Source organism: Mercenaria mercenaria, chromosome 3 (genome assembly GCF_021730395.1).
Source record: "Mercenaria mercenaria strain notata chromosome 3, MADL_Memer_1, whole genome shotgun sequence".
Classification (NCBI taxonomy): domain Eukaryota; kingdom Metazoa; phylum Mollusca; class Bivalvia; order Venerida; family Veneridae; genus Mercenaria; species Mercenaria mercenaria.
The window spans coordinates 9,535,946-9,562,492 of record NC_069363.1 but is presented as its reverse complement, the minus strand read 5'-3'; the positions used below and the strand labels follow the sequence as shown (position 1 = coordinate 9,562,492).

Here is a 26,547-nt window from a genome sequence, read left to right as displayed (position 1 = left end):
CACGAGATTTGATCCTGGCAACGTCATGTCACAAATTTGTTGAAATGATTCCACTAGACCCCTTTAAGGAGCCACCAGAGCTAAAAATAAAAAAAAAAACCTTTGAACAACTTCTCATGTTCCAGTTGATAATTCATCACCTAACCTGGTCTATAGCATTCTTGTAAAGTTATTTACTTGATTCCTTTTGTCCCCTATTAGGGCCTGTCAGAGCTAAAACTAGGAAAAGCTTTAAGCAACTTCTTCTCATGAACCATGTGATCGTCTGTGGCATCATTATAAATTCCTTCATCAGATTTTTTTAAATGGTTCAAGATCACAAGGTCAGAGGTTAAGGTCACACATGGAGGTCAGATAGATTTTCCTTGTGTTTGCTCCTTATCTTCTGAACCATTTGAAAGTTTTTCATAAAATGAAAATCAATTGTTTATCTCATCAAGACAACATACAGAGTGTGTGATACCTGTGGTGGAGTGGAGTGGATTTTGTTAAAGGAAATTTGTTTGTGGAACTTATTGAAGGAGATTTATATTTAAACATTTTAATGACTGAAGCTGATGGTGCCACTCTGAATTATTATAAATAATAATGGATCTTTTCATTTTACACTTGGTCTTAACTTTATTCTGTCTTTTCAAAATGTGATTTTAATTTTTTTGTTATGATAATTTCATGATACATGTACAATTGATCCTCCCGTAGCAGCCACTTGTATCTTGAAACATTTTAAATGTCATATCTTCAAGGTTAAGATAACAGAACTTATAAGTCCTTTCAAGAAAATGTGAATGAGTTTCTTTAATATAAAAGAGTAGCAACAGCATATTTTTGTTTAGATAGATTTATATATATACATTGCGTATATTTGAATAGAAACTGAAATAGTAAGTGTCATTGTGGTATTGAAAAAATACTATTGTTAAGTAACTAAAATGTCAGAAATGAATGCACAGATCAAGACTTTTTGAAGTCAGGAAACATGCAGAAGAATTTAATGTCATTTTGAGATCACTTTTAAATTAAAGATCCACAAGGCTTTTAATTTATGCATAAGTAAATGTTTAGAAAAGCACTGCTTTCAATCCTGCTCATGAATTTACAAAGTTAGAGTCATAAAGGGAAGTAATAAAAACAATGGATTCAGTACTAAAATTCTACTATATTAATCAATAGTCAACATTTGACAGATATGAGAAAAAACATTTGTTTAAAGTAGGACTTAACAGGAAATTTATATATTTTTGTCAGTATCAAAAAATGTAGCAGTCACATTATATACAAAGACATTTTGGCCCTTTGACTGACTGAATGAAATAGGATCATTTTCTTCCTTTGCAAGGTATAAGATACATTAGAATTCGGTCCTTTTCAGAGTAAACAAATAGACCTTCATTTTACTATTGGAGAGGCCCTGGTATATGCTGCACAGGGACCCACATCTCCTGCAGCTCGTGACCTTTGGACTGAGACAGAAGAAGAGTTCAAGGTCAGTGTCTTTAAATAGGTGATGTATTAATAGAGTATAATGTCAATGTTTTTAAAATATATATATATTTAAGCTTAGTTTCTTGTGTATAAATAGACAAAGTTTGCAACGTGGGTACATATAGAAAGTGATCCAAGGGTAAGATGCCTGACTGTGAAACCGGAGTTACACATTTGATCCATTGTCCCTCAGACTGAAATTTTTATACCAAGTAACCTCTGAAAGGCCATCATGGGGATGGGGAGCATATTCTTTTACAAACAGCTCTTGTTTTATGTGTTTCAAAGGTTAAAAGCTGTCTGGATATGTTAGAATTAAATCCTCTTTGACAAGGACATTTTGAAAACTATAAAAAGAAGACTTAGTGCTGACATGTGAAATACAATTTGATGTATTTCCTGGTAGTTCATATAGTTCCCACTGGTTGATGAATTGATTTACTTTGCTGTCATTGGTTCTAAAATTTCTGTCTTGTACATCAGACTGGTTTATCAAAGATCATTGATTGTCTCCATGTTTCAAGTTTCTGCTTTGCCTGTAAAATTGCTTGCAGAATTATGCTTGTAACCTTGGCTTGAAAAGGCAGAGTCAACAACTTATGCAATTTTTCTTATTATAAGCCAGAAACAAAAATAAATTTCATACTGTTCTAGGCCTCTGTGAGTAGTGTAGAAGATGAGATGGAGTGGTACCTTACTACAGTGCTCACACAGTATGTTCAGAGTTCAAACCCCCACGTGCGCCAGGCTTCGAGCATCTGGCTTCTGGCACTGGTCAAAAAATGTGGTTCACATCCAGCAATACAGGCCAGATTGACAAGTCTTCAGTCAGCTTTCATGCAACTTCTCTCAGAAATTGATGGTAAATTGGTTTTGCTTATAGTGCACATGTTGACAACCTAAATATACTTTTTTGACAGTTCACATTGAAGTATGGCATTCAAAGAAAATGTTCTTTGCAGACTACAAAAGAAGAGAAGTGCATGACTAAAATGTTATATATTGTCTGAAATTTGCTGTCTACATGAAGCTATCAGTATAAGTTTATACATCTGGATCTGGATCTATTTGGAGCCAAAGTATGAAGGTCTTCAAATTTGGAATTTTACAAACTACATTATTCAGCCAGAATGCATTCTCCTAACTTGATAAGCTTGTGGTATCATAAAATGTGATATCTTTATGACCTCTTGTAATTGAATATTCACAAATTTTAAAATTTGCTTATTTAGAAAAAAAACATAAAATAATCTAATTTCATCTTGAATGATTTCATGTCATACCTGAAGATACAAAGTATGTGGGGTCTGTGTTGGAGGTATGCATTTCTTTAATTATGTCTTCATATCTTTTAAACCACTGGGAACATATTTATAAACTGGCATCATTTATCAAGATGATAATGCCTAGCACAAAAACCTAGGTCCAAGGTTAAGGTCAACGTAAAGGACAAAAGTCAAATAGCTTACTGCTACAAATTGTCTGAACTTCAAGGAAGGTTTTCATAAAACTAGGCATCAGTTGTTTACCTCATGAATATGACATACAGAGCTCATTACCTGAAATATTTTCATAAAACTCATGGTTCGCACAGGTCCTTGAAAGTCCTTGAATTTGATCCTTAGTCCTTGAAAAGTCCTTGATTTTTTTCTTCCAAAAATCCCCTGAAAAAGTACTTGAATTTTGAAAAAAAAGGTAGAAAAGTCCTTAAATTTTGCTAAAAACGGGGGTGCAATTGTATTGTAGGGGAAAAAATACGAAAAATAAATAATAAATAAGTCAAAACGAGCGAAAAAACGGTGTAAAATAAAAATACATGCACACCCACGGAGGGAACGCTAGTTGAACACCGTTTCGGTACGGAAGTTAGATACGGAATAGCGATTTTCACAACGTTAAAATATTATGCGCAAGGTCATTGCAGCGTGACTATCAACAACAACAATGAGTGGCCCAAAAAATAAATGTAGTTTCGCCAATAAATGGCTTACACAGGATGATTATTCATCGTGGTTAAAGGAGTTTAAGTCAGACAAGCATAAGTGTATGTGATAAACTCATTGATGTCGGAACTATGGGAGAAAGTGCGTTGAAATCACACGCGAAAACAAGAAGTGAAGTCCCTTGAGGACAAATTGAAAACTACAAATCGTCACCTCAGTGCAAAAAGTGGATACCTCCATTGACTTAGAAAAGGACTTATTCACTTTTTGCGCCAAGGTGACGAAATGTAGTCTTGAGAGCTTGAAAGACTTATAAGAAACATGTACTAAGTATGTATACAGGCAAATATAGCTCATAAAAGGTAATCCCATTGAAGATCTCATAAAGGTTAAGATTAGTTCAATAACATTAAACTTGCACAGGGCGTCTTTTAATATTTGGACGTTCAACATGTCCCTGTGTCAAGTTTAATCGAATGTCAGCCATTTGCATAGCACAGATTACAACTTTATTTTATTGAAGTGTAATGTAGGAAAACTCTCAAATAGTGAAACATTGGTTTACCGTAACTAAAACTGCACCACCAATCACTTCCCCGACGCATTTCACAGAAACTTCTAGCATAATTTATTGAAATATCACGAACAATACAACACCGAATAAATATATAGAATCAATTACACATGCTTAGACGAAAACAATTACGTTTAGCCTACGACACATGTAAAAAATCTGCGGCCATTATTTAACGCATGGTACCGCCGAACGCACATGTACTAGCCTTTTAAACTGCTTTGATAGGACTTTACAACTAATTTAAGTAACTTTTAATAAATCACAGCCAGTAAATGCTGATTACACCCATCGATTATAAACATATGCATACTACATAGACTATAGGTTAGTAACGGCCGCATTTTTTTTCAAATCCGACCGTGATAATATTTTTTCGTCTTAAAATTAATCTTTATAATAAAGAAGATTTGACAGTTGGTGTTGTGTTGTGAAAGTGAATGGAATGTATATTTCATTTTCAAAGTGCGGACTGATCTTCAATATCTTCAGTAAGACAGTATGTTCAATGGATGTATAAATTAGGTTTCTTTGTCCGTTGTTGGTATTTAGCTATCGCTTTCAAGTCACTTCTACTGTGAACTTGTAAAACCTTCCGCAAGAACTTTTGCGGAAAGCTCTACCGGGAAATTTATACTTTCGATAAAACGTCGGACTATATGAAATGTCAAAATCGTAAAATATTGAAGTCCGACTTTTATTTATAGAACTAAGGTTAAGATATGCTATCGTAGCTTATGGAAAATAAAACTGTTCTGTAACTTTTCTTCCGTCATAATGCCGTATGAAGAGCCTAAATGGTTTTGTAATTTAAGATTTAAAGCGATTAAAATAGTCCTTGAAAATCCATAAAAAGTCCTTAAAAAGTCCTTGAAAAGTCCTTGAATTTTTTTTGCCAAGTCCTGTATGAACCATGAAACTAGCATCAATTATTTATCTTATCAGTTTAACAGGCAGAGTACACAACTCAGGTCGTTAGGTCCAAGGTCAAGGTGACATGCAGAGCACATGACCTGAGTCACATAGTGCAAGGTCAAGGTCACACATAGAGTTCAAAGATAAGAAATGTAGCTTGAATTTGTTTGCTTCATATCTTCTAAACCTCTTGAATGAAGTTCATAAAACTAGCTTCAACGGTTAACTTCATCCAAAAGATGTGCTGAGTGCACAGTATTGGTTTCTATGTCCATTGTTTAGGTCAGCCTTAGAGGTCAAAGATCAAACAGATTAAATTTGTATGCATTTTGAAGGTCAAAGGTCATGGTCACAACATTTTACTTTCCTTGTATCAAAGCAGCATCTAGGGATATTAGTCACCTTTAGGGATAGTCTAGTCTATCCTGATTAAAACCAAATTATTCATTTCATACACACAAACTAATGCACTCCTACAGGGCCTCCATGGCCAACTGGTTGTGGTTGATTTAAATCAGTTGACTCTCATCTCTGGGGATTCAAGCCCTGCTCTGATCATCATGCGGAGAAGTCATTGAGCTCGCTTACGATATGACAGTGGTTTTACCCAGGTGCCTGCCTGTATGTGCATGATGTAATGCCTGGAGGGACACGTGGGTTCTTGCTGTGATATAGAGACTGAAAGGTTGACATAGAACATAAATTGTGTTAGTTTTATTTAAAACTCTATATAATGAAAGGAACACGTTTTATCAGTTGTTTGATGAAAATGTTTAACTCTCAAAATTCTTTCACTGTTTCTGTTGCACATACATACATTGACATTTTGGTGTTACAGAGTTAACTCAGGACATATCATCGAAAGGTTTAGGCCTGGTGTATGAAATATGTTCTACAGAACAGAAGGACGTGTTGGTGTCCAAACTCGTTGAAACACTCATGACTGGTAAGAGGCAGCAGCCAAAAGTTTCAGGTGACACCCAGGTGTTTGAGGAAGGAAGCCTTGGAAAGACACCAGATGGGTAAAAACAATTTTTAGCTTCTATCATTCTTTTTTTTAAAAAAAACTGAAAGTATTGTTATCACTTGGTTGCTATTGATGATATCTTTGTTTCTGTGTATGCGTAAATTTTCATGTCAGGTTGAGAATGTTTTGTAGTAAGTACAGTCAGTTGTATCCCTTTTATTTAATTGTATGTAAATGATATTTTTGTTCATGGGTATGTTTACCAACAAATACTCTACAGTAGAAGTATTTCACCTGTTCTGTCAACATTACAGTCATTTTCTGAGATAAGGCTTAAAAAAGACAAATTATGTTTTTACGTGTTACCAAAATGTTTTCTTTGATGTCCTTTTACAATGATGATCAAAGATTGAAATTTCATTTTTAACATCTTTTGTAGTTAGACTACTTGAAGCTTCTTAAGTAAAGAGGATTTAGGTAGACAGCACAAAGTGCTTTTCATTTTATAGATTACTTAATACCTAACAATGAATTTTTGTATTTCAGGGGAGGATTGTCAACTTATAAAGAACTGTGTTCTATAGCCAATGAGCTTAACCAACCAGATCTCATCTACAAGTTCATGCATCTAGCCAATCATCATGCTATGTGGAACTCGAGAAAGGTTTGTGAATTATATGGCATACAAGGTGAAATGCCATGGAGATGTTATTCGTCTTTTTCCTTGATGTAGTTGGAGGGTTATAGTTTTGCCATTGTCCATGTGTCTTACTTACTTTTTAGTCTGATGAGGATATCAGCTGAAAAAATATCTTGTTTTTTGCCTTTATCATTTATGCTGAATGGGATAAAGTTTATTACATAAGATATATGTTTTTATATTGGGTTTAATGCCTATTTAAACTCTTTTAATCCTATTTAAACTCTTTTAATTATATGTTTGTGAACCTTATGTTTTAATGCCATACACTCCTTACCTCTCTTTGTAGTTTTGAGGTTGTCAGTGAGCTTTTCAGAACATACATGTACCTCTTGAAAATTGAAGTATGGAATCTTTTCTAAGGCTTTACCAGTTACTATGGTAATATAGTGAATGGGTCTATATTATTTTCAGTTTGAAATAGTTGTTGTCAGTTTGATTTAGATGTTAATAACATTTGAATGGAGCTTAACCCAACCTTAACAGACTTACTACATTTCATTTATTTATTCTCAAGGGAGCAGCATTTGGATTCAGTACTATAGCAGCACAGGCTGGGGAGCAGCTGGCCCCGTATTTGCCCCAAATTGTCCCCAGATTGTACAGATACCAGTTTGACCCCAATCCCAAGATACAACAGGCTATGAGTAGTATTTGGAATGCCCTGGTGCAGGATAACAAAAACACAGTAAGTAGACATCCTGGTAGAATATGCCCCTTCAAAGGATAACAGAAACAATTGAGCACATGTTCTTCCTTCCGTTTACCCCAATTGTCAGCTTGTCCATTTGAAGAATAGTCCGAGCTATTCTACTCATTCTTGTGTCAGAGCCTGCGTCACACTTTAGTTAAAGTTTAGCATGCAAGTATGTATAGCTATCATTTAAAGGCATATGGCTTTGAAACCTATTTTTTCTTTTTATAGGTCTACCTCACAGGATCAAGTCCCATAACTCTGACATGTATTTTGGGTATATTATGCCACCTTTGGACTTTAAGAAAATCCTGCATGCAAGTTATCTCAAAAACTAATGCAGATATTGAATTGAAACTTCACTTCTGTCTTCAGGTTAAAGCTAGGTGCATCAAGTCCCATAACTCTGATATGCATTTTTGCCAAATTATGCCCCCTTTTGGACTTAGAAAATCCTTGTTAAAATTTTGCATGCAAGTTTCTATCTCTAAAACTAATGCAGATACTGGATTGAAACTCTATAGATATTTTAACATTTAGGGTAATATTCCTGTTTCTGTGACAATAATTGGAATAGTCCAGCATTGGTTGTCTTACGGACAGCTGTTGTTCCATGAGGAAGCCATCCAGCTGGTTTACTGAAGGTCAGTAGTACTACCAAGGTATCCACTTGTTCCTGAAATAATGCCTGTAGGTCTTCCTTCTCAGAAAAAAAGCAGAAAAAATGACCATATGACCTAGCTATAGTTGGGTTGATGATCCAACAAAACAACCATATGTATAAAATACTTCCCAGTGGAAGATGACACTTTGTATAGAATACAGTGTAAAGATTTATTCCCTGATATCATACCTGAATAAGGTCACCTGAAGGGTAAAAAAAAAACAGTTAAATTAAAAATATACAGAGATGAAATTCTAACATTTTCCTCAAATAAGTCATGTCAAGTAAAAACCTATCACACTACTTTGCAAAGAAGAAATGCTTGAGCTATCAGGGATGTTGATTAGTCCAAACATAGAAAATAGTAGGAAAACAGCCAGTGACTGCATGACTTGCTTGGATGGTCTTAGGTGTGTGGGCCACCAATGCTCAAGCAAACAGTATTTTACTGTACTGTTACATAACCCTTTTGAGTCAGAATTCATTAACTCTTTAGGGTTGCTGGAAAGGTAATAAGACAAAAACAAAACATGTAAACTGATTAAGAGTTCTACAAACAAATAGTATGGTAACAAATTAAAAGTGCTACGTTATGATTTTAAAATGGATATTCATAAAAAATTATGACATGGGAACTTGTATTTAATGTTTTGTCTAAATTCAAAGTGATTTAAATGTCACTTCTGTCCTGTTCTTTTGTTCAGTCTTAGAAGAGGCAACATTATTGTTACAAAGAATTTCATTTTACCTTACCCAAAGCTTACCTGTTATCACATGCTCTGAATGTGGTAATTAAATTAATAGTTTCCTTTTGCGTACCTGAAATGTGACTTCAGTCTCAGTTATGGAATGATCTGTTAAGTCAAATCTCGGGTGAGGTTGCAAATGGTGTAACAACAAACTAACCGTTGGCATTAGGTGAGGTCACAAATGGTTGAAAAACAGTCTGTCAGTTAGCATCAGGTGAGGTAAACACAATCTACCAGTTAGCATCACCAATCTTCACGTGTATGTATTTGTAGCAAGAATAACTAATAAATCCTCCCCTGTTGAGAAGCCAGGCATGTTTTGTCATTAACTCAATGCTCAGCATTTAGTCTGTATCCTTGTAAATAATTCATTAGATGAAGAATGTTGTATAAAAAAAGCAAGATCCATAGAAATACATAATGGTAGGAAGTTTTAAAAAAATGTATTGTAATAATAGTGTGTTGGTCCCTAAAATTACTATCAGTAGATCACTATACTCACTTATATTGACTTGCACCTGAAATAGTTGTTTTAGCAAAACATACACAAATTTTTGTTCACGAAATGAAAGTCCTTCAAAGTTGCAAAATTATTTCAATTTGTAGAATTAAAAATTCAGTAAAATTTATTCTCTTCTGCAATACTATAAATGCAACTTTTGTGGGATAAAATCCTAGAAGATGAGAGTTGATCATATGCAAACCTGAATGGAATATATGATAAATATGATCAAATATTTTCTGGAATTTATAGTATTAATACAGTTGTCTCCCTGACATAGGCTTGTCTAGGCCAGCATATCCTATGAAGGGGTCCATCCAACTTAGTGAGAAAATAGAAATATGAAGTTGATTGGATATGCTCAGAATAGTCATAGTACTAGGCCATCCATTGCAGTCGGACATGCAATGAATACAAAAAATGTATTGTCATATCTATGGCTTTTATGGTTAAAATAGCTTTTGAATAGAGTTATGGCCCTTTCACATAAGAAACTTTTGTTGACAGCACTTTCTTGCCATTAATGTGTAATTATATTTAGGTGAATTTTGCACTACCAATGTATAATAGGAAGCCACAGTTCGGGTTACACCTTTCTTACATTTCAGTAGTTTTTGGTTGATAGACATTGTACCTAGTTATTGTTTTTAGCTCACCTAAGCAATGCTCAGGTGAGTTATTGTGATCGCTCAATGTCCGGCGTCTGTCTTCCGTCAACATTTAGCTTGTGTATGTGATAGGGGCTGTATTTTTCAATTGATCTTCATGAAATTTGGTCAGAATGATTGCTTTGAAGGAATCTAGATCAGATTTGAATATGGGTCATCTCGGGTCAAAAACTAGGTCACTAGGTCAAGTCAAAGAAAAACCTTGTGTATGCGATAGAGGCTGTATTTTTCAATTGATCTTCATGAATTTTGGTCAGAATGATTGCCTTGATCAAATCTAGATATAGTTCGAATATGAGTCATCTGGGATAAAAAACTAGGTCACTAGGTCATATCAAAGAAAAACCTTGTGTATGCAATAGGGACTGCATTTTACACCAGATCTTCATGAAATTTGATCAGAATGTTTGTCTGGATGAAATCAAGGTCCGGTTCGAATATGGGTCATCTAGGGTAAAAAACTAGGTCACCCGGTCAAATTAAAGAAAAACCTTGTGTATGCAGTAGGGGCTGCATTTTACACTGGATATTCATAAAATTTAGTCAGAATGATTTCCTTGATAAAATCTAGTTAAAGTTCGAATATGGGTCATCTAGGGTCAAAAATCGTAGGTTCCAGAGTTATTTTATATCTGATTACCTCCCCTGATTGTAATCAAAATGGATTTATATCAGTAAGTACTTATAGGACTTATTTGAAATTTCATTATTGTCATTAGTTTGACTGAGACAATTGGGAAAGATAACTTTGAAATTTTGATTTTATGTAAAATTACCTCCCTTTATTTTAAATTAAAATTGGTATATCTCCATAACTAATGAAGATACTGATCTGAAATTTCATTTATGTCAACAGATGGACTTGAACAATCAGTAAAGATACATATTTAAGTCTTCCAGGGTAAGGAATAGTCATGTTAGTACAAAAATGCAGCATTTGAGCCTAGGACCCTCAAACTTGGTATGGAAATTGGCCCTGACTAGGTCTAAAGGGACTGTTACAAGAAAATGTTTATCCTAATGATATTTAGTGGGTATGCCTATGTGCTCTATGTCAAAACTTGATCATATCATTTTGAGAAATGGTACTCAGGTCAGCGATACAGGGCCATCATGGCCCTCTTGTTCTATCTTCATAAAACTTGGTTGGAATGTTTTTCTATCATAAAGTCATGCATCATTTCGAATCTGGGTCACACAGGACAAAAAACTAGGTCACTAGATCAAATCAAAGGAAAAGCTTGTATACACTCTAGAGGCCCCTTTTTTGCTCCAATCTTCCCAAAACTTTATCAGAATGTTTGTTTTTATGGAATCTTGGACAAGCATGAATCTGGGTCATGTGGGGTCAAAAACTAGGTCACTAGGTCAAATCAAAGAAAATACTTGACCACATTTTTGGTCCAATCTTAATGAAAATTGATCAGAATATTTGTTTCCATGAAATCACTAGGTCAAACATGTTAACACTGTTATGGTGTGTTTCTCAGGTGAGCGGCCTAGGGCCATCTTGGCCCTCTTGTTTGTTTTTTAACAGTTTTTGCTACGCATGCATACTCAGACTTGTTTGTGTGTATACAGGTAATGAGGATCTGCAGACTAACGTTTACTTAGGTCCCTCTGTGATGATTTTAGCAAGAGTTAGGACTTTGTACTTCTTTTTCTACCAAAGACATTTACATGTATATGTGCCATGGTATAGGATTTGATAATTGATTACTATAAAGGGGAGACTTTGTATAGGCAGCTGGCTAACTCATTCAAGTAAGGGTACTGGGTTTGAGCCATAGACTGACTGCACATTTTTCTCACCCTGTGAAATTGGGTGCCTGATTTAGGACTGTGACAGCATTAAACTGGTTAGTGTCTGACACTTGTGATTGCATGATTTAGAAAGTACCTGCTGAAATACACAGAAAAATTTGTTTTGGAAATATGTCACAATATAGAACTTAATCATTAAAACAGGGAATAAATGTGTAAGTGGCCAAGTTGCTCAGTCAGTAACATATTGGGATGGTATTTTCATGTCCTAGGTTTGAGTCCCAGTCTGGCATCATGTTTTTCTCATACATGTATATGTGACATATCAAATGAGTATTTTATGCTATGAACCTGTTGCTATTGTTATTTCAGGTAGATAAATACATGAAAGAAATCTTAAATGATTTATTGTCAAACCTAACAAACAACCAGTGGAGAATCAGAGAGTCAAGGTCAGTGTACTTTATAGCTGCATTTAAGCTCAACTTTTTGATGTATATGGAGTACTTTTGTACACACCCTGGTATCACCTTTGCTTTCAAGTTAGTTTTACAGCTAGCTTCTCAATTCCACTATATCTTTTCAAGTACTGTACATAGTATCAAGCAACATGAAATTTGGTCCTGGTAAAGGGCAGACATCTGATATTTGGGTCAGGATTTCCAAAGGGTAAGGTTGCTGCATTAAATTTGGTAATAGTACTGGCTTAAGTTTAATGACAAGCTTATCAGTTTTGCTGTTTCTTCTTAACAACTGCTCCTATAGTCATCAAGTCATACAAGGATTGATCTTAGTAAGGGACAGACGTATCTTTGTTTAGGGTCAAGTAGCCCATAGGTCAAGGTAACTATGGCCAGATTTTTAGTCATGTCAGTTTAAGTTTTACTCCCCTCCAAGTGTCCCCCTCTTGCCCAAACTCAAACGATGTCCTGTGTCAGCCAGGAGACTTGACAGTGTTCGAACCTTCCATCACGTTTTCTTGTATACTCACCTCTCACCATTTCTATCCAATTCAAATGAAACTTGGTTTACATCATCAGAATGAAGTGGACATGGTCATATTGTGGAAACTTATGTCTGATTATAATTTTTTGAGTTATGCCCCTATTTTGGACTGAACCATGTAACAAGTACATCTGTACTTTGTGCACTCAACTGTTGCTGCAGTTTCCATCTAATTCAAATGGAACTTGCTTTCCAGCAGACATGCACATATTGTTGGGAATTTCGTGTCAGATATTTTTAGTGGTAGACCTTATTTTGACTTCATATTTCATTCATATTTCAGGGGGAATGTGTCATACAATGTTGGGGTCATTCTTGTTTTACATTTCTTACACGAACTTATATCTCAAAATAACTTCTATCTCAAATAATCTCCTGGAACCAGCATTCTTAATACCCTCACCTTTAACCCCTTTACCTACTTCTGCCTTCCAGTCATGTTGATTCATGAAAAAAATATCCACAGATGTTTTCTCAATATCGCTGTTTTGAAAACTTGAAAAATCTCTAAAGTTGATAGCCTGCTTCTAAACAATTTCACACAAACCTTCTATCAGAGGCTTTCAGATATTTTAGCTAAGTAAAAAAAAAATCCACTAAGGGTTTTGGTATGTTTTCTGAAAGTGGAAACTTTGAGAATTTTCTCGCTTGACTTTAAGATAACTTCAAAAACATGTTCCTTGATCGACCATCTACCTGTATTGTCCAGATTGTTCCAGTTCTTGGGAAAACATGGCTGCCAGAGCTACAAGTAAAAAAAAAAAATTCAAACAACATCTGCTCTTTAACTCTTTTCCAATTTGAAATAATTCCTTAGAAATATATTGGATATCCCCACCACACCACCACAAGTGCAGTTCAAATTTTCTGATTCAGCATTAAGCATAGCCATGAGATTTGAAAATAGAAATACAAAATGTATGTCCAAACAAAATGTTGAAATTATGGGTTTGATTTTGGAATAATTTCACGGCAATGTTTCTTAGGGGACCCATTTGTAAAAGTGTTCAGATTCTTTTGATTCATCAAAAAACATGGCCACCAGACCTAAAATTAGAAAAAAAAATGTCTCTTAAATGTACATTGCTTTCTATAAAGCTGATTTTACATCATAATTGCACAAGTAACAAATGGGTTTAAGAGCTTCTCTACAAATATCACAAACTTTATACATGTTCTGACTGTGTTGTTTTATAAATACAGCCTAGAACATACTGAAACAGTTTTATTAAACATAGCAAAAACACAAGATGTAAATCACAAGGTCAGCTTTCTCAAAAGTGCGTAAATTTAGTGATTCTTTTTCTTTTCAGCTGCCTAGCTGTGAATGATTTGTTACGTGGCCGTCCACTAGATGACGTAGTTGAAAGTTTGCCCGAGCTGTGGGAATCATGTCTGCGTGTTCTTGATGATATAAAGGAGAGCGTGAGAAAAGCAGCTGATCTGGCGTGTAAAACTCTCAGCAGGGTAAACTCTAATAATTAAGCAGTTGTATTAAACTATCTGTACTGATAGCCCTGCAAATGGAATAGATACAGTGCAGTCTTTGATGAGTAACACTGCTTGGAACACTGAACTTGCTAGGACTGAAGACAGTTCTGTTTTAACTTCGCTGAACAGTTAAATATATGAAGACACAGTATTTGAGGGTACCGCCTTCAATGATAGCTCTAGTTGAGACGGTTTGGCTCAGACCTGAAACTGAGAGGCTAACATTGTAACCACTAGACCTCATGCCCTTAATTTCAGATAACATTTTAAAAACTATTATGTATGTCTAGTATAGACAGTTGTTTCAATGATAAAATTTTGCTTTAAGGCCATGGTGATTAAATATCTTGAATTTGAGAGAAACCTGATAAAAGTTTTTTTTGTCAAAACTTAATTCTAAATTATCATAATTTTCACAGAATGTCTTCATTAAAGATACATCATTTCCAAATTGTTTCAGGCTTCAATTAAAATCTGTGATGTAAGTTATGGTAAAGTTGGAGAGAGAGCTACTACTCTGGTGTTACCTTGTCTACTCAAGTGTGGATTACAGAGCCCTGTATCAGAGGTCAGGGCCATAGGGTAAGTTTCATTGTTTTAAGGTCAGTGATTTAAGTTAAAATTAGTGAAAAAGAACCCTCATTGGTACCTCGTATTAGAGTAGATAAGGTCACTGACATTGCATCACTTGCATCCAACCCATCACCCCCACCGCACCCTCGTGGTATGGGTTGCAGTATAGCATCACTTGCCTCCCACCCATCCCCCACACCCACACCAAGCCTTAGGGTTTTGGTTACAGTATTGCAATGTTTTCCTCCCACCTGTCCCTCACACCCCCACCACATCCATTGTAGTATGGGCTGCAGTATTGCATCACTTACCTCGAACCCTTCCCCCACACCCCCACCACAACCTTGTGGTATGAGTTGCAGTATTGCATCACTTGCCTCCAGCCCCTCCCCCACACCCCCACCACACCCTCGTGGTGTGAGTTGCATTATTGCAACTGGTGTTGGTTATTTCCTGTAAGGAATCTTTCCATTTAGCTGAATTCTACTAAAGTGCCTGAAATAATACCAGAAGTCTTCCTCCACAGTCAAAGCTGGAAAGTTGCTATATGATCATAACTGTATTTGTAAGACCTTAAATCCTATGAAGCAAACTAATAAACAATAGTTACCACAAGATTCTTTTATAACTGTGAATTGTTATTGCTCCACCCCCTCCTTTTAAAGTTTTGCCCCAGAAATAGTTAAAAAATGCACTTTTTCACCTAATTATGTGCTTAGCTCAAAAAGTATTAGATGTAAACTCAGGAAACCTTGCTGGAGTCTTTAACCTGATGCGACCTTACACATTTGGCATTCTTCTTGAGAATCTTAGCTCTTATTACAGAGTTATGGCCCTTGAAATAGCCAAAATAGTGGATTTTTTGTTTGTGATGCTCATATCTCAAAAAGTATAGGGCCTAGAATAATGAATCCTTTTCATAAAATGTTTGTTAAGGCTATACCCCATTAAGACTGCAAACGTTTGAATTATTGCCCCTTATTTGTGACAAATGTACCAGTGGGGTGCGGGGTGGGGGGCACACCCTGTGTCCTACAGACACATTCTAGTTGATTATTACTTTTACCATGAAACTTAAATAAAAACATTATACATAGAAATATACATACCACACCAGATAGATCTCAGGTCTTCCAATCAGAATGTTGTAGGTTTGAATCCCAGGTGGGAAACTGATTATTACTGGTAAAGAATCCAGGAAAATGCTGAAGTTGACTGAAAATGGTAAGATGAAAATTCCATTCCAGATTGCAATAGGTTTTGAAATATATTTCACTGTTCATTACGATTCTTGGGGGACTAATTTTCCTTGGATTTCATGGTTGAGTAAATCCACGAAATTTAATCCCAATGAAAAAGTAAAATTCCCATTCATTTTATGTTCAAAAGTTGAATTCCATGAATTCATATCCCTATGAAATTGCAGTTTTGACTAAAACCACGAAATTTCTTGCCCACGATATTAAATGATTTTACAGTATGTCTACCCCCACCCTGCTTCTAGGGGAGACATTGTTTTCCATCCGTCCATCACACTTCATTTCCGATCAATAACTGGAGAATCATTCGACCTAGAATATTCAAACTTCATTCATGGAGTAGATGACCCCTATTGATTTTGGGGTCAGTCTATCAAAGGTCAAGGTCAAAGGGGCCTGAACATGGAAAACTGTTTCCGAACTGCTTGACCTAGAATGTTTTAACTTCATAGAATGATTGGACATGCAAAGTGGATGACCCTATTGATTTTTGGGTCACTCTATCAAAGGTCAAGTTCATAGGAGCCAGAATCTGTCACACTTCATTTCCGATCAATAACTGGAGAACCATTTTATCTAGACATTTCAAACTTCATAGGATGATAGGGCTTATGGAGCAGATGACTTCAATTGCTTTTGGGGTCATTCCATCAAAGGTCAAGATCTCAGGGGCCTGAACATGGAAAACCCTTTCCGATCAATAACTTGAGAACCACTTGACCCAGAATGTTTAAAGTTCATAGGATGATTGGACATGCAGAGTAGATGACCCCTATTGATTCCGGGGCCACTTGATCAAAGGTCGAGGTCATAGGGGCCAGAACATGGAAATCTGTTTTCGATCAATAACTTGACAACCATTTGACCCAGAACCTTCTAACTTCATAGGGTGATAGGACTGACAAAGTAGATGACCCTATTGTTTTTGGGGCCACTAGATCAAACTGTCAAGGTCACAGGGGCCAGAACATGGAAAAACTTCTGGTCAGTAACTTGGGAACCACTTGACCCAGAATGTTGAAACTTCATAGGATAATTGTAATTCACAGGGGCTAGAACATGGAAAACCGTTTCCAATCAATAACTCAAGAACCACTTCACCAATTGGATGAATGGAAATGCTGAGTAAATGATCCCTATTGCATTTCAGTCACTAAGCCAACCATCAAGTGTCTCTTTGATTTTTGCTGCTGTCCCCTATTGACTTCTTGCCTATTACTACTATGCTTTGGGGGAGACAGGCACTTTTCTACAAAAACATCTTCTACTTCATGTTATTTAGGGACTAGTTCATGTTGTGTCAGTCCTGAAAATTAAATCCCAGAGCAAACAAAAAAATCCCACTCATTTAATCTTCAGATTTAGAAATGTACAAATCTGTGTTCTGTAAGTATAGCCATTTTGGTTGAAGTGTCAGAATTTTGTGCTAACATAGAGTTATGATTGCAAACTAATGTAAATTTTGACAATTTTAAGGTTGTCAACTATATTGAAGATCAGTAAGAATGCAGGCATATTGCTGAAGCCACACATTCCAATCCTGGTCACGGCCTTGCTGGAGGCTATCAGTGGGCTTGAACCACAGGTGATGAATTACCTTAGTCTACAAGTTGCCAGCAACCAGGAAATACAAAATAAGGTATGTTACCTTGCATACATGATGTATAATTTTGAAGAAAATAGTTTTCTTTGAATCAAAAAACAACAAATTACATGTGTATGTTGTTTTTATGCTAACTAGAAATAAAGTCAGAATTGGAAATCTTTAGCATTGTGATAGCATTAACAAAGGAAACCATGTCAAAATTGTTTTATGATGATAAATTGAAAATTGTTCAAACTGTTTTTAAGATTTTAAAAAGTTTCTTGTACAAACTGCAGAGTTCTTGAAATTATGTATAATATTGACGTAATTGTCTTGTACTAGTATATAAAGCGAAACCTTGTTACAATTGAAGTGAATCAAAACATAGTGTCATTGAACAGATTAAGTATAAGGTTTTAACATTAATTGTAACAAAAGTTGTTATAACTTAAGCTAACTATGCTCATCGGTTACTGCCTGGACTTATGACCAGTGTAAGCACCTAAGTAATGGTTGTCACAGTCAAAGTGAACTCTGGCCATGACTTGAACCAACAACTTCCATGTTTAGAGTTGGATGATGTACACAAAAACCACTGCACTTATACATGTTCCTGCTTGTTAGGTAAAGCTTAAGGTAGTTCTGCATGTTTGATAAACTGAAAGTGATGGCGTAACGCCATTCATCCGGATAACATAGAATAAAGACTGGATTCGGCGTACGGAAATGAAAATCAGTTTATGAATTAATGGCAACCCATGAGTAACTTTATTACAATTGCAACGTTAGTATCTTTCTAAAGTTAAAATATGATATCGTTTACATCTGACTCGTTAAATCATTCAAAACAATATTTTAAAAACAGCTTGAAATGTTCAGATCACTTTAATCGTGGGCAAATATCTCAAAAACAAGGACATGGACCAATACATTTTATTACACCATACCATAAAATTTATTCGTGAAAATGTTAAGAAAATTGTGATTTTCCAATAGACTCCAATTATGAAAACTTTTTTGAGGTCCAAATTTTTCAAATCAGTCTAGCAAAAAAATCAAGCACACGGCCTTATCTTTTTTATTTGCTGAATTTTCTAAGTATATTCTGAAGTTTTGAAAAACCGGGGTTAAATCAGATTCTACATTATAAGAATGTTTTTTATCCAAACGTGCAAAACAACCGTAAGAATGATGTTTTGTAAGTGGTTAGTGAGGTATTGTATGTAAACAATTTCTAGTTAGAATTATTGAGATAGAGGATAGAGGACAGGTAGTGACATTTGGTAAGTTTCTTTCAATTATGTGGTTTTTCAGCATTCCTCAGTCATTCATTTATCTCAAACGTACACATATTGTGAAATCATTTAACTTTGTGGGTGTTGAATTTGTGGCTTTGACAAAAAATACTATTTTCTGGGAACATGAATGTGTGGATTTAAAATTTTAAATATAAGATAAATGAAAAATTTGCTTATTCATTGGGATTTCATTTGGTGGATTATTGCAACCATGTAATCCATAAATATTAGTCCCCAACAAATTTGAATGATGCAGAAATGGCATACAGAGAGTATATAGAAATTGTCATTACAATTCCTCTGCTGTTAGTCATTAGGGTACGGAGTTTGTTAGTAAATTCTTCACTGGATTTTTTTACTGTGCAGTTACACATTACAAGAGTTGTATCAAAGGTCGAGGTCATAGGGGCCAGAACATGGAAATCTGTTTTCAATCAATAACTTGACAACCATTTGACCCAGAACCTTCTAACTTCATAGGGTGATAGGACTTACAAAGTAGATGACCCTATTGTTTTTGGGGCCACTAGATCAAACTGTCAAGGTCACAGGGGCCAGAACATGGAAAAACTTCTGGTCAGTAACTTGGTTGTATCCCCTTATTTCAGTTAGACAGTGCTAGAATTGCTGCATCCAAGATGTCTCCAATGATGGAAACTGTAAATCTGGTAGGTGAAATACTTTTACTGTTTTATGCGACTTTTATTTTAAATAGTGTTGGGAGTTGGTCTGATTTTCTTTATTGGTTAATCATTCAAATGTCCATTTATCTTGATTTAAATGAGTAATACCACTTCCATATAAACAAAATTTGTCCAGACTAGTAACCTGTCTGATTTCAGATAATGAAATTACTCTGATATGTCTGTTTATAATCCTTTTGACTAGTTACTTTTTCAGTATTCTGTCAAAATTTAAAAAAAACATGTTACATGTCCAGTACAGTTACCTAAAGTGAGTAATCGAATATCAAATATAAATTGAATATAAAACCTATTTTTTTATGCCCCCTAAGGTGGGCATATTAAAATTGCACCGTCTGTCTGTGCGTCCGAATTCTTGTCCGGGCTGTAACTCTGCCATCCATAAAAGGATTTTGAAATAACTTGGCATAAATGTTCACCATAATGAGACGATGTGTCATGCGCAAGACCCAGACCCCTAGCTCCAAGGTCAAGGTAACACTTAGAGGTTAAAGGTTAACGGGGTCTGTTTCGTGTCCGGTCCATAACTCTGCCATCCATGAAGGGATTTTGAAATAACTTAGCATAGATGTTAACCATAATGAGACAACATGTCTTGCGCAAGACCCAGACCCCTAGCTCCAAGGTCAAGGTCACACATAGAGGTCAAAAGTTAACAGGTTTCCAGTTCATAACTCTGCCATTTATCAAGGGATTTTGGAAGTACTTGGCATATATGTTCCCCATAATTAGACGATGTGTCTTGCGCAAGATCCAGACCCCTAGCTCTAAGGTCAAGGCCACACTTAGAGGTTAAAGGTTAACATGGTTTGTTTCTGGTCTGATCCATAACTCTGCCATCGATGGAGGGATTTTGAAATTACTTGGCATAAATGTTCCCTATAATGAGATGACATGTCATATGCAAGACCCAGACCCCTAACTCAAAGGTCAAGTCACACTTAGAAGTCAAAGGTTAACATGGTCTTTTTCTTGTCTGGTCCATAACTCTACCATTTATTAAGCAGTTTGAAAATAATTTGACACAAATGCTAACCATATTGAGAAGGAGTGTTGTGCTTGTGACAATGGTCTCTCAGGTCAAGGTCACAAAATGATTCATACCTAAACAACTTTGGTAAAATTTGTGCGGACAACTGTAGCATTAGAGGTCAAACATCATATGACTTTGTTTCGTGTCCGTTCTGTAACTCTTGAACTGCTTGAAGGATTTTAAAGAAACTTGGCTCAAATGCGTACCACACTGAGACAACATGTAGAGCACATGTTTCAGATGGCTTGCTTCAGTGTCAAGATCACAGGGGTCAAAGGTCATACCTTTGGGCGTATATTGCTCCGCATTGCGGTGCTCTTGTTAAAAGATTACAATGTTCCGGATACTGAATTCTGTTTCAAACAATATCTGTATATATATTTCTTTAAACAAATTATTTTTGTACATAAAATTGGTTATTTTTCACTAAAAATACAGAATTAAATCATTTTCAGCTTATTGTTTTGACCTCTTGTTTCTAACTCATACTAAGTCTGCTTTAATATTGAGATGCATTCAGTTATTAACTTACAGAAGGTTACGACTTTGTGATTTTGGATGTTTCTATGGTATTATCTACTTCAAACTATAGTGTCAGCCTGGTCAGTAGGTAGACAACAAGACTGTTAGCCAAGAGGTCATGAGTTTGATCCCAAGGTGGGGTACTGCACCCAGTGATCATTTTGCAGAAAAGAAAACATCTAAAATCTTTCATCCCTCCCCTTTGATATCTGTGAGGAAGTTGTCAGTTACTTTTAGAAAACCAAAAAGTTAATACTGATACAGATTTGAGAACCACTGGTAAATAGGCTAAATGCCAATATGAACATAACCTATATTATGTTGAAAAATGGCATTACAAGATATTAAAACACACAAAAACAAACTGAAATGAGTGTGTTAGTGTTTACTGTTAGAATTTTAGCTTGATACTGTGAAATGTCCATTGGATTTTGGTAAAAAAACAAGAATGTTCATGACCATTAAATAAAATGATTTCATATTGACAGTGTGTACAGTACATAGATGATACTGTGTTACCAGAACTGATTCCACGGTTTACTGAGTTGGTCAGGAGTGGATTAGGGGTTGGAACTAAGGTAAGCTTGATTCAGAATTTCAAATATAACTTAAGGACAGATAGGACACCAGATGCTAGGGAGGGGCCTCCGTGGCCGAGTGGTTAAGGTCGCTGACTTCAAATCACTTGCCCCTCATCGATGTGGGTTCGAGCCTCACTCGGGGTGTTGAATTCTTCATGTGAGGAAGCCATCCAGCTGGCTTACAGAGGGTTAGTGGTTCTACCCAGGTGCACGCTCATGATGAAATAATGCACAGAGGGGCACCTGGGGTTTTCCTCCACCATTAAAGTTGGAAAGTCGCCATATGACCTATCATGTGTCGGTGCGATGTTAAATAAAAAAAAAAAAAAAAAAAAAAAAAAAATGCTAGGGATATAACTTTACTGGAAATGGGGTATGGTATTAAAGAAGTCATATGGCTTAACTTGATGTTGTAAGTAAATAAGAACTTGGTGTTCTTCAGTTGTGTCCCACACTACCACCATACACACTCACAGACACACATGCACCATAGTAGCCTAGTAGTAGGGGGCAGGAGGTCAGGTTTGCTTGCTGACCACATCATACCAAAGATATGAAAGTTTGTACCAGTAGCTACCTTGCATGTCTGTGGATACGATCAGAAATGAAGTCTGAAGTAATTGATATATTAAGTAGTAGAGCTTGATTCAAAGTTCATCTAAAATAAATAAGCATAATGTAATCACTACATTCCCAGTGCTTCAATACCAACAATGTCCCCAATGTTGTAAATTACTTTTTGAAATGCATAGATTGATAAAATTAAGAAATGATATTATACCAGAACAGAATATCTCCAGGATAAGATGTTTCTTGTGGTAACTTATATGCAAAACTTCTTGATCTGTTGAACATAGATGAAGACAGACAGATCATTGTTATTCTATTTTACACTTCTTTCCATGTAAAAAAAAGAATAAAACTATCTTGTGAATTACAGGCAGCTTGTGCAAACTTTGTTGTGTCTCTTGTACGACAGTGTCCACAAGAACTTGGCCCACATGCAGGTATACTTGTTCTTTGTTTCTTTCCGTATGAAATTGTTTACACCACAAAATGTTAGTCTGTAGTGGTCAGTATATAAGTCAGACAGTTTTGTTGATATATATATTGCTAATTCTTGAACATTATTCTGTACATTTATAAACATGATAAGAAAATATATTACATTTGCCATGTTTTTGTTGATGAGAGTAAAATAAAGTGTAAGAACTTCAGCTGAAGGTCTTACTGAACTATAGAAAACAGTGTGGGAGACATCTTGTGCAGTTGTTTAATGGTGAACAGGTTACTGAACACTGATCTATTGGGGTGGCAACAGAGGATAGTTTTTGTTGTAAATTAAATTGTGGATATATTTTTGATGCAAAATGTATTTTGGTTGACAAAATGAGAGGAGGTTGTATTTGGTGAAGCAAGTAATGGTGAGTGGTAATACCAGGTCACAGCAGTGGGTTTTGCAGCAATTTGATGTGGCAGGATTAATCTTTTTTACATGACCATTATTTTTCTCTTCATTTTATGTCACTTTTAGCACAACACTTCTAAATGATGTAAGGATTTGTACTAACTCTGAAATGGAACTAGCTATGTGTGACAGCTCTGTGAACATTGTCCATTTTATATAGAATATAATTATAGGGAATAATATTTAGCTTTGTTGAACCTGAAATGACAAGTTTTTTTGTGATTTTTCCCTAGGTAAACTGATGGCAGCATTTCTACATGGTGTTGCAGACAGAAACATGTCAGTAAGAAAATCTTATGCAATGGCACTTGGACATCTTGTCAGAGTAAGATTGCTGTAAAAACTTTTTACACTTGTTTATCATCATTACTGAAGTAGGCCAAGAACCATAATACACACCAACCACCTCAGAAGCCTAGTGGTAGAGCGTCCGCTTCAAGTGCGGGAGGTCGTGAGTTCAATCCCCAGCTGCGTCATACCTGAGACGTAAAAAATTGTACTAGCAGCTTCCTCGCTTGGCACTCAGCATTAAGGGGATAGTGCTAGGACTGGTCAGCCCGGTGTCAGTATAATGTGACTGGGTGGAGTATCATGCCACGTGTCTACCGCATGATATTCCAGTGAGGCAGCACTATAAAGTTGGGCATTGTGCTCACTGCTACAAGTAGACACTGTAGTTTATATGACTGAAAAATTGTTGAAAAAGACGTTAAACCCAAACACACACACACATAATACACATCAGCATTTTGTTGAAATTATGGCCCATTCTCTATATAGAAAATTGGAAATTCGATGATTAAATTTGGTTTATGCCAACTTTTCTTACATACTGTAAGAACTATAGCTTGGAAAGTTTGTATACACATACTTGTTTAGTAAGTAGGCCAAGAACTATAACCGTCACTTGCATTTCTTCAGAATAATGGCTCCTTTTTAAGCCCCCGAAGGGAGGCATATTAGCTTTCAACAGTCCGTCCGTTCGTTCGCCACAACGTTAACTTTTTGCATGAAGGCACTTTACTCACGAACCACTGCACCCAGGACCTTCCAACTTCACATGCTGATAGTACTTATTAAGAACACGACCCCTACTGACTTTGGGGTCAAAGGTCAAGGTCACCAGGTCAAAGATCAAGGCGCTGCGGGGGCATTTGTCACCATTAGTGACAACTCTTGTTTAGTTAGAAAATTGGATTTTTCTAGGCTAAAATTTTGGTTTAGATCCATTTCTCTAGAATATGATAATTATATGTTAAGAGCTAAAGCTTTGAAACTTTGTACATTTGTTTATCATCATTTTAGTAAGTGTATTGTGAACATTATCACTCACATGTGTTTTGTCAGAATTATGACCCTTTTTAGCTCACCTGAGCCAAAGGCTCATGATGAGCTTTTGTGACCGCTCAATGTCTGTTGTCCGTGATCCATTTGTCAACGTTTTCTAAAAAAATCTTGAAAACCACTGGGCAGAATTACACCAAACTTCACAGGAATGATCCTTTGATGGCCTGCTTTCAAAGTTGTTCAAAGAATTGAATTCCATGTAGAACTCTGATTGCCATGGCAACCAAAAGGAAAAACTTTAAAAATCTTCTTGTCCAAAACCGCAAGGCGTAGATCCTTGATATTTGGCATGTGACATCATCTAATGGTCCTCTATGAAGATTGTTCAAATTGTGATGCTGGAGTGAAAAAAAGGCCCCACCCCTGGGGTCACAACTTTTACATAGACATATAGGAAAATAATCTTGTCTAACACCACCTAGGCCTTTGATATTTAGTATTTAGCATTGCCTTTTGGTCCTCTACCAAAATTGTTCAAATTATAACCCTGGGGTGAAAAGAGGTCCTGCCCTGGGGGGGTTCAAGTTTTACATAGACTTATATAGGAAAAAACTTTAAAACTCTTCTTACCTGAAACTGCAAGGCCTAGGCTTTTGAGTTTTGGTATGTTGCATTGCCTTGTGGTCCTCTACCAAAATTGTTCAAATTATGCGCCTGGGGGGAAAAGAGGCCCTGTCCTGGCGGTCCAGAATTTAACAAAGACTTAACAGTAAAAATCTTCTTGTCTGAAAGTTCAAGGCCTAGGCCTTTGATATTTGGTATGTAACATTGCCTAGCGGATCTCTAACAAGATTGTTCAAATTATGTTCCTGGGGTGAAAAGAGGCCCTGCTCTGGGGGTCACTTGTTATATGAATTATATAGGAATAAATACTTCAAAAATTATCAGATCATATTTCCCAGACTGTTTAATTATAATTAGCTGATGACCCCAAGCGATTAGGGGTCACTTGACTGTGACCTTGACCTACTGACCTACTTTCTTGTGTTTTTTTTTAAGACACAGCCTCGAAATCTGGATGACATGTGCAGTTTTGCACACCGATCTTAAAACTGACCTTCATTAACCATAAATGTGACCTACTGACCTCCTTTCTAATATTTTAGTGTCAGTTTGCCATTTTAAACATGTGGCTCATATTACTCAGGGGAGCGATTCAGAGTCATCATGACCCTCTTGTTTATTTTATAATAGAGCATTAGAGTTCCAGTTCTCTTGATTACTATAGGAGTTGTAACTTTGAAACTTATACATTGTTTAATCATCAATGGATGAGTAAGAAGGCCAAGAATCATAACTGTTCTCCTGCATTTTGTCTTATGTCAAGCTTTTACAGACAAGTGTTGGCACCCACAGGCAGTGCTGTTGTTGAATAACAGTACAGTGTTCTTTCTCTTGAGCAGCATTTGATGGAGACATGTAGAATGTTTGCTCTTGAGAAGTAGTAGCTGTGAAAGAGGACACTAATTGAATTTCTGCTCAGATTAGGGAATTCTTCAAAACAATTGTCATTTGGCAGGGATCCCCTTAAGAGAGGTGTAGTTTTGGTGGCAAAGTTTTAAGAGAGTTGTTGTTTATGGAGGAATAAATTATTCTGCTGAGCTTGAACTATTTCGCATGGTTTTTTTTCAGTTATATCACAAGAAACCAATTTGAGCCACACCATGAGAAAACAAGCATAGAGCATTTGCAACCAGCGCTGCCCATCCACGCAGACTGGTCAGGATCCATACTGTTCGCTAAAGGTTTCTCTAATTGCAATAGGCTTTGAAAGCGAACAGCATGGATCCTGACCAGCCTGCGCATCCCCGCAGGCTGGTCTGGACCCATGCTGGTCGCAAGTGCACTATGTTGATTTTCTCATGGTGCGGCTCATTTTACATTTTCAGATTGGGAAAGACTCCAGTGTGGAAAAGCTTATTACAAGGATGAGATCCTGGTATCTCGAAAAAGAAGGTCTGTTATATAGAAGACCAAACATTTATTTATTAAACAGATCTGAAACTTTTATAAGAGCAAAATCTCGCAAAATCTCATTATGAGATAACATTTTCGA

The 26,547-nt window shown here is 36.1% G+C and overlaps 1 protein-coding gene across 1 annotated transcript in view; it reads left to right on the top strand.

Annotated features, from left to right (window-relative positions):
- Window positions 1–26,547, top strand: part of LOC123525473 (proteasome adapter and scaffold protein ECM29-like) — a 107,501-nt gene that overhangs the window by 59,326 nt on the left and 21,628 nt on the right. Inside the window, exons 22-35 of the mRNA XM_053537732.1 lie at window positions 1,373–1,486; window positions 2,140–2,347; window positions 5,756–5,939; window positions 6,431–6,548; window positions 7,102–7,272; window positions 11,998–12,077; window positions 13,944–14,097; window positions 14,582–14,703; window positions 17,430–17,592; window positions 19,445–19,504; window positions 21,584–21,673; window positions 22,617–22,683; window positions 23,378–23,469; window positions 26,381–26,506. Coding sequence (XP_053393707.1) covers window positions 1,373–1,486; window positions 2,140–2,347; window positions 5,756–5,939; window positions 6,431–6,548; window positions 7,102–7,272; window positions 11,998–12,077; window positions 13,944–14,097; window positions 14,582–14,703; window positions 17,430–17,592; window positions 19,445–19,504; window positions 21,584–21,673; window positions 22,617–22,683; window positions 23,378–23,469; window positions 26,381–26,506 — 1,749 coding nt within the window. The remainder of the gene's footprint in view (window positions 1–1,372; window positions 1,487–2,139; window positions 2,348–5,755; window positions 5,940–6,430; window positions 6,549–7,101; window positions 7,273–11,997; window positions 12,078–13,943; window positions 14,098–14,581; window positions 14,704–17,429; window positions 17,593–19,444; window positions 19,505–21,583; window positions 21,674–22,616; window positions 22,684–23,377; window positions 23,470–26,380; window positions 26,507–26,547) is intronic.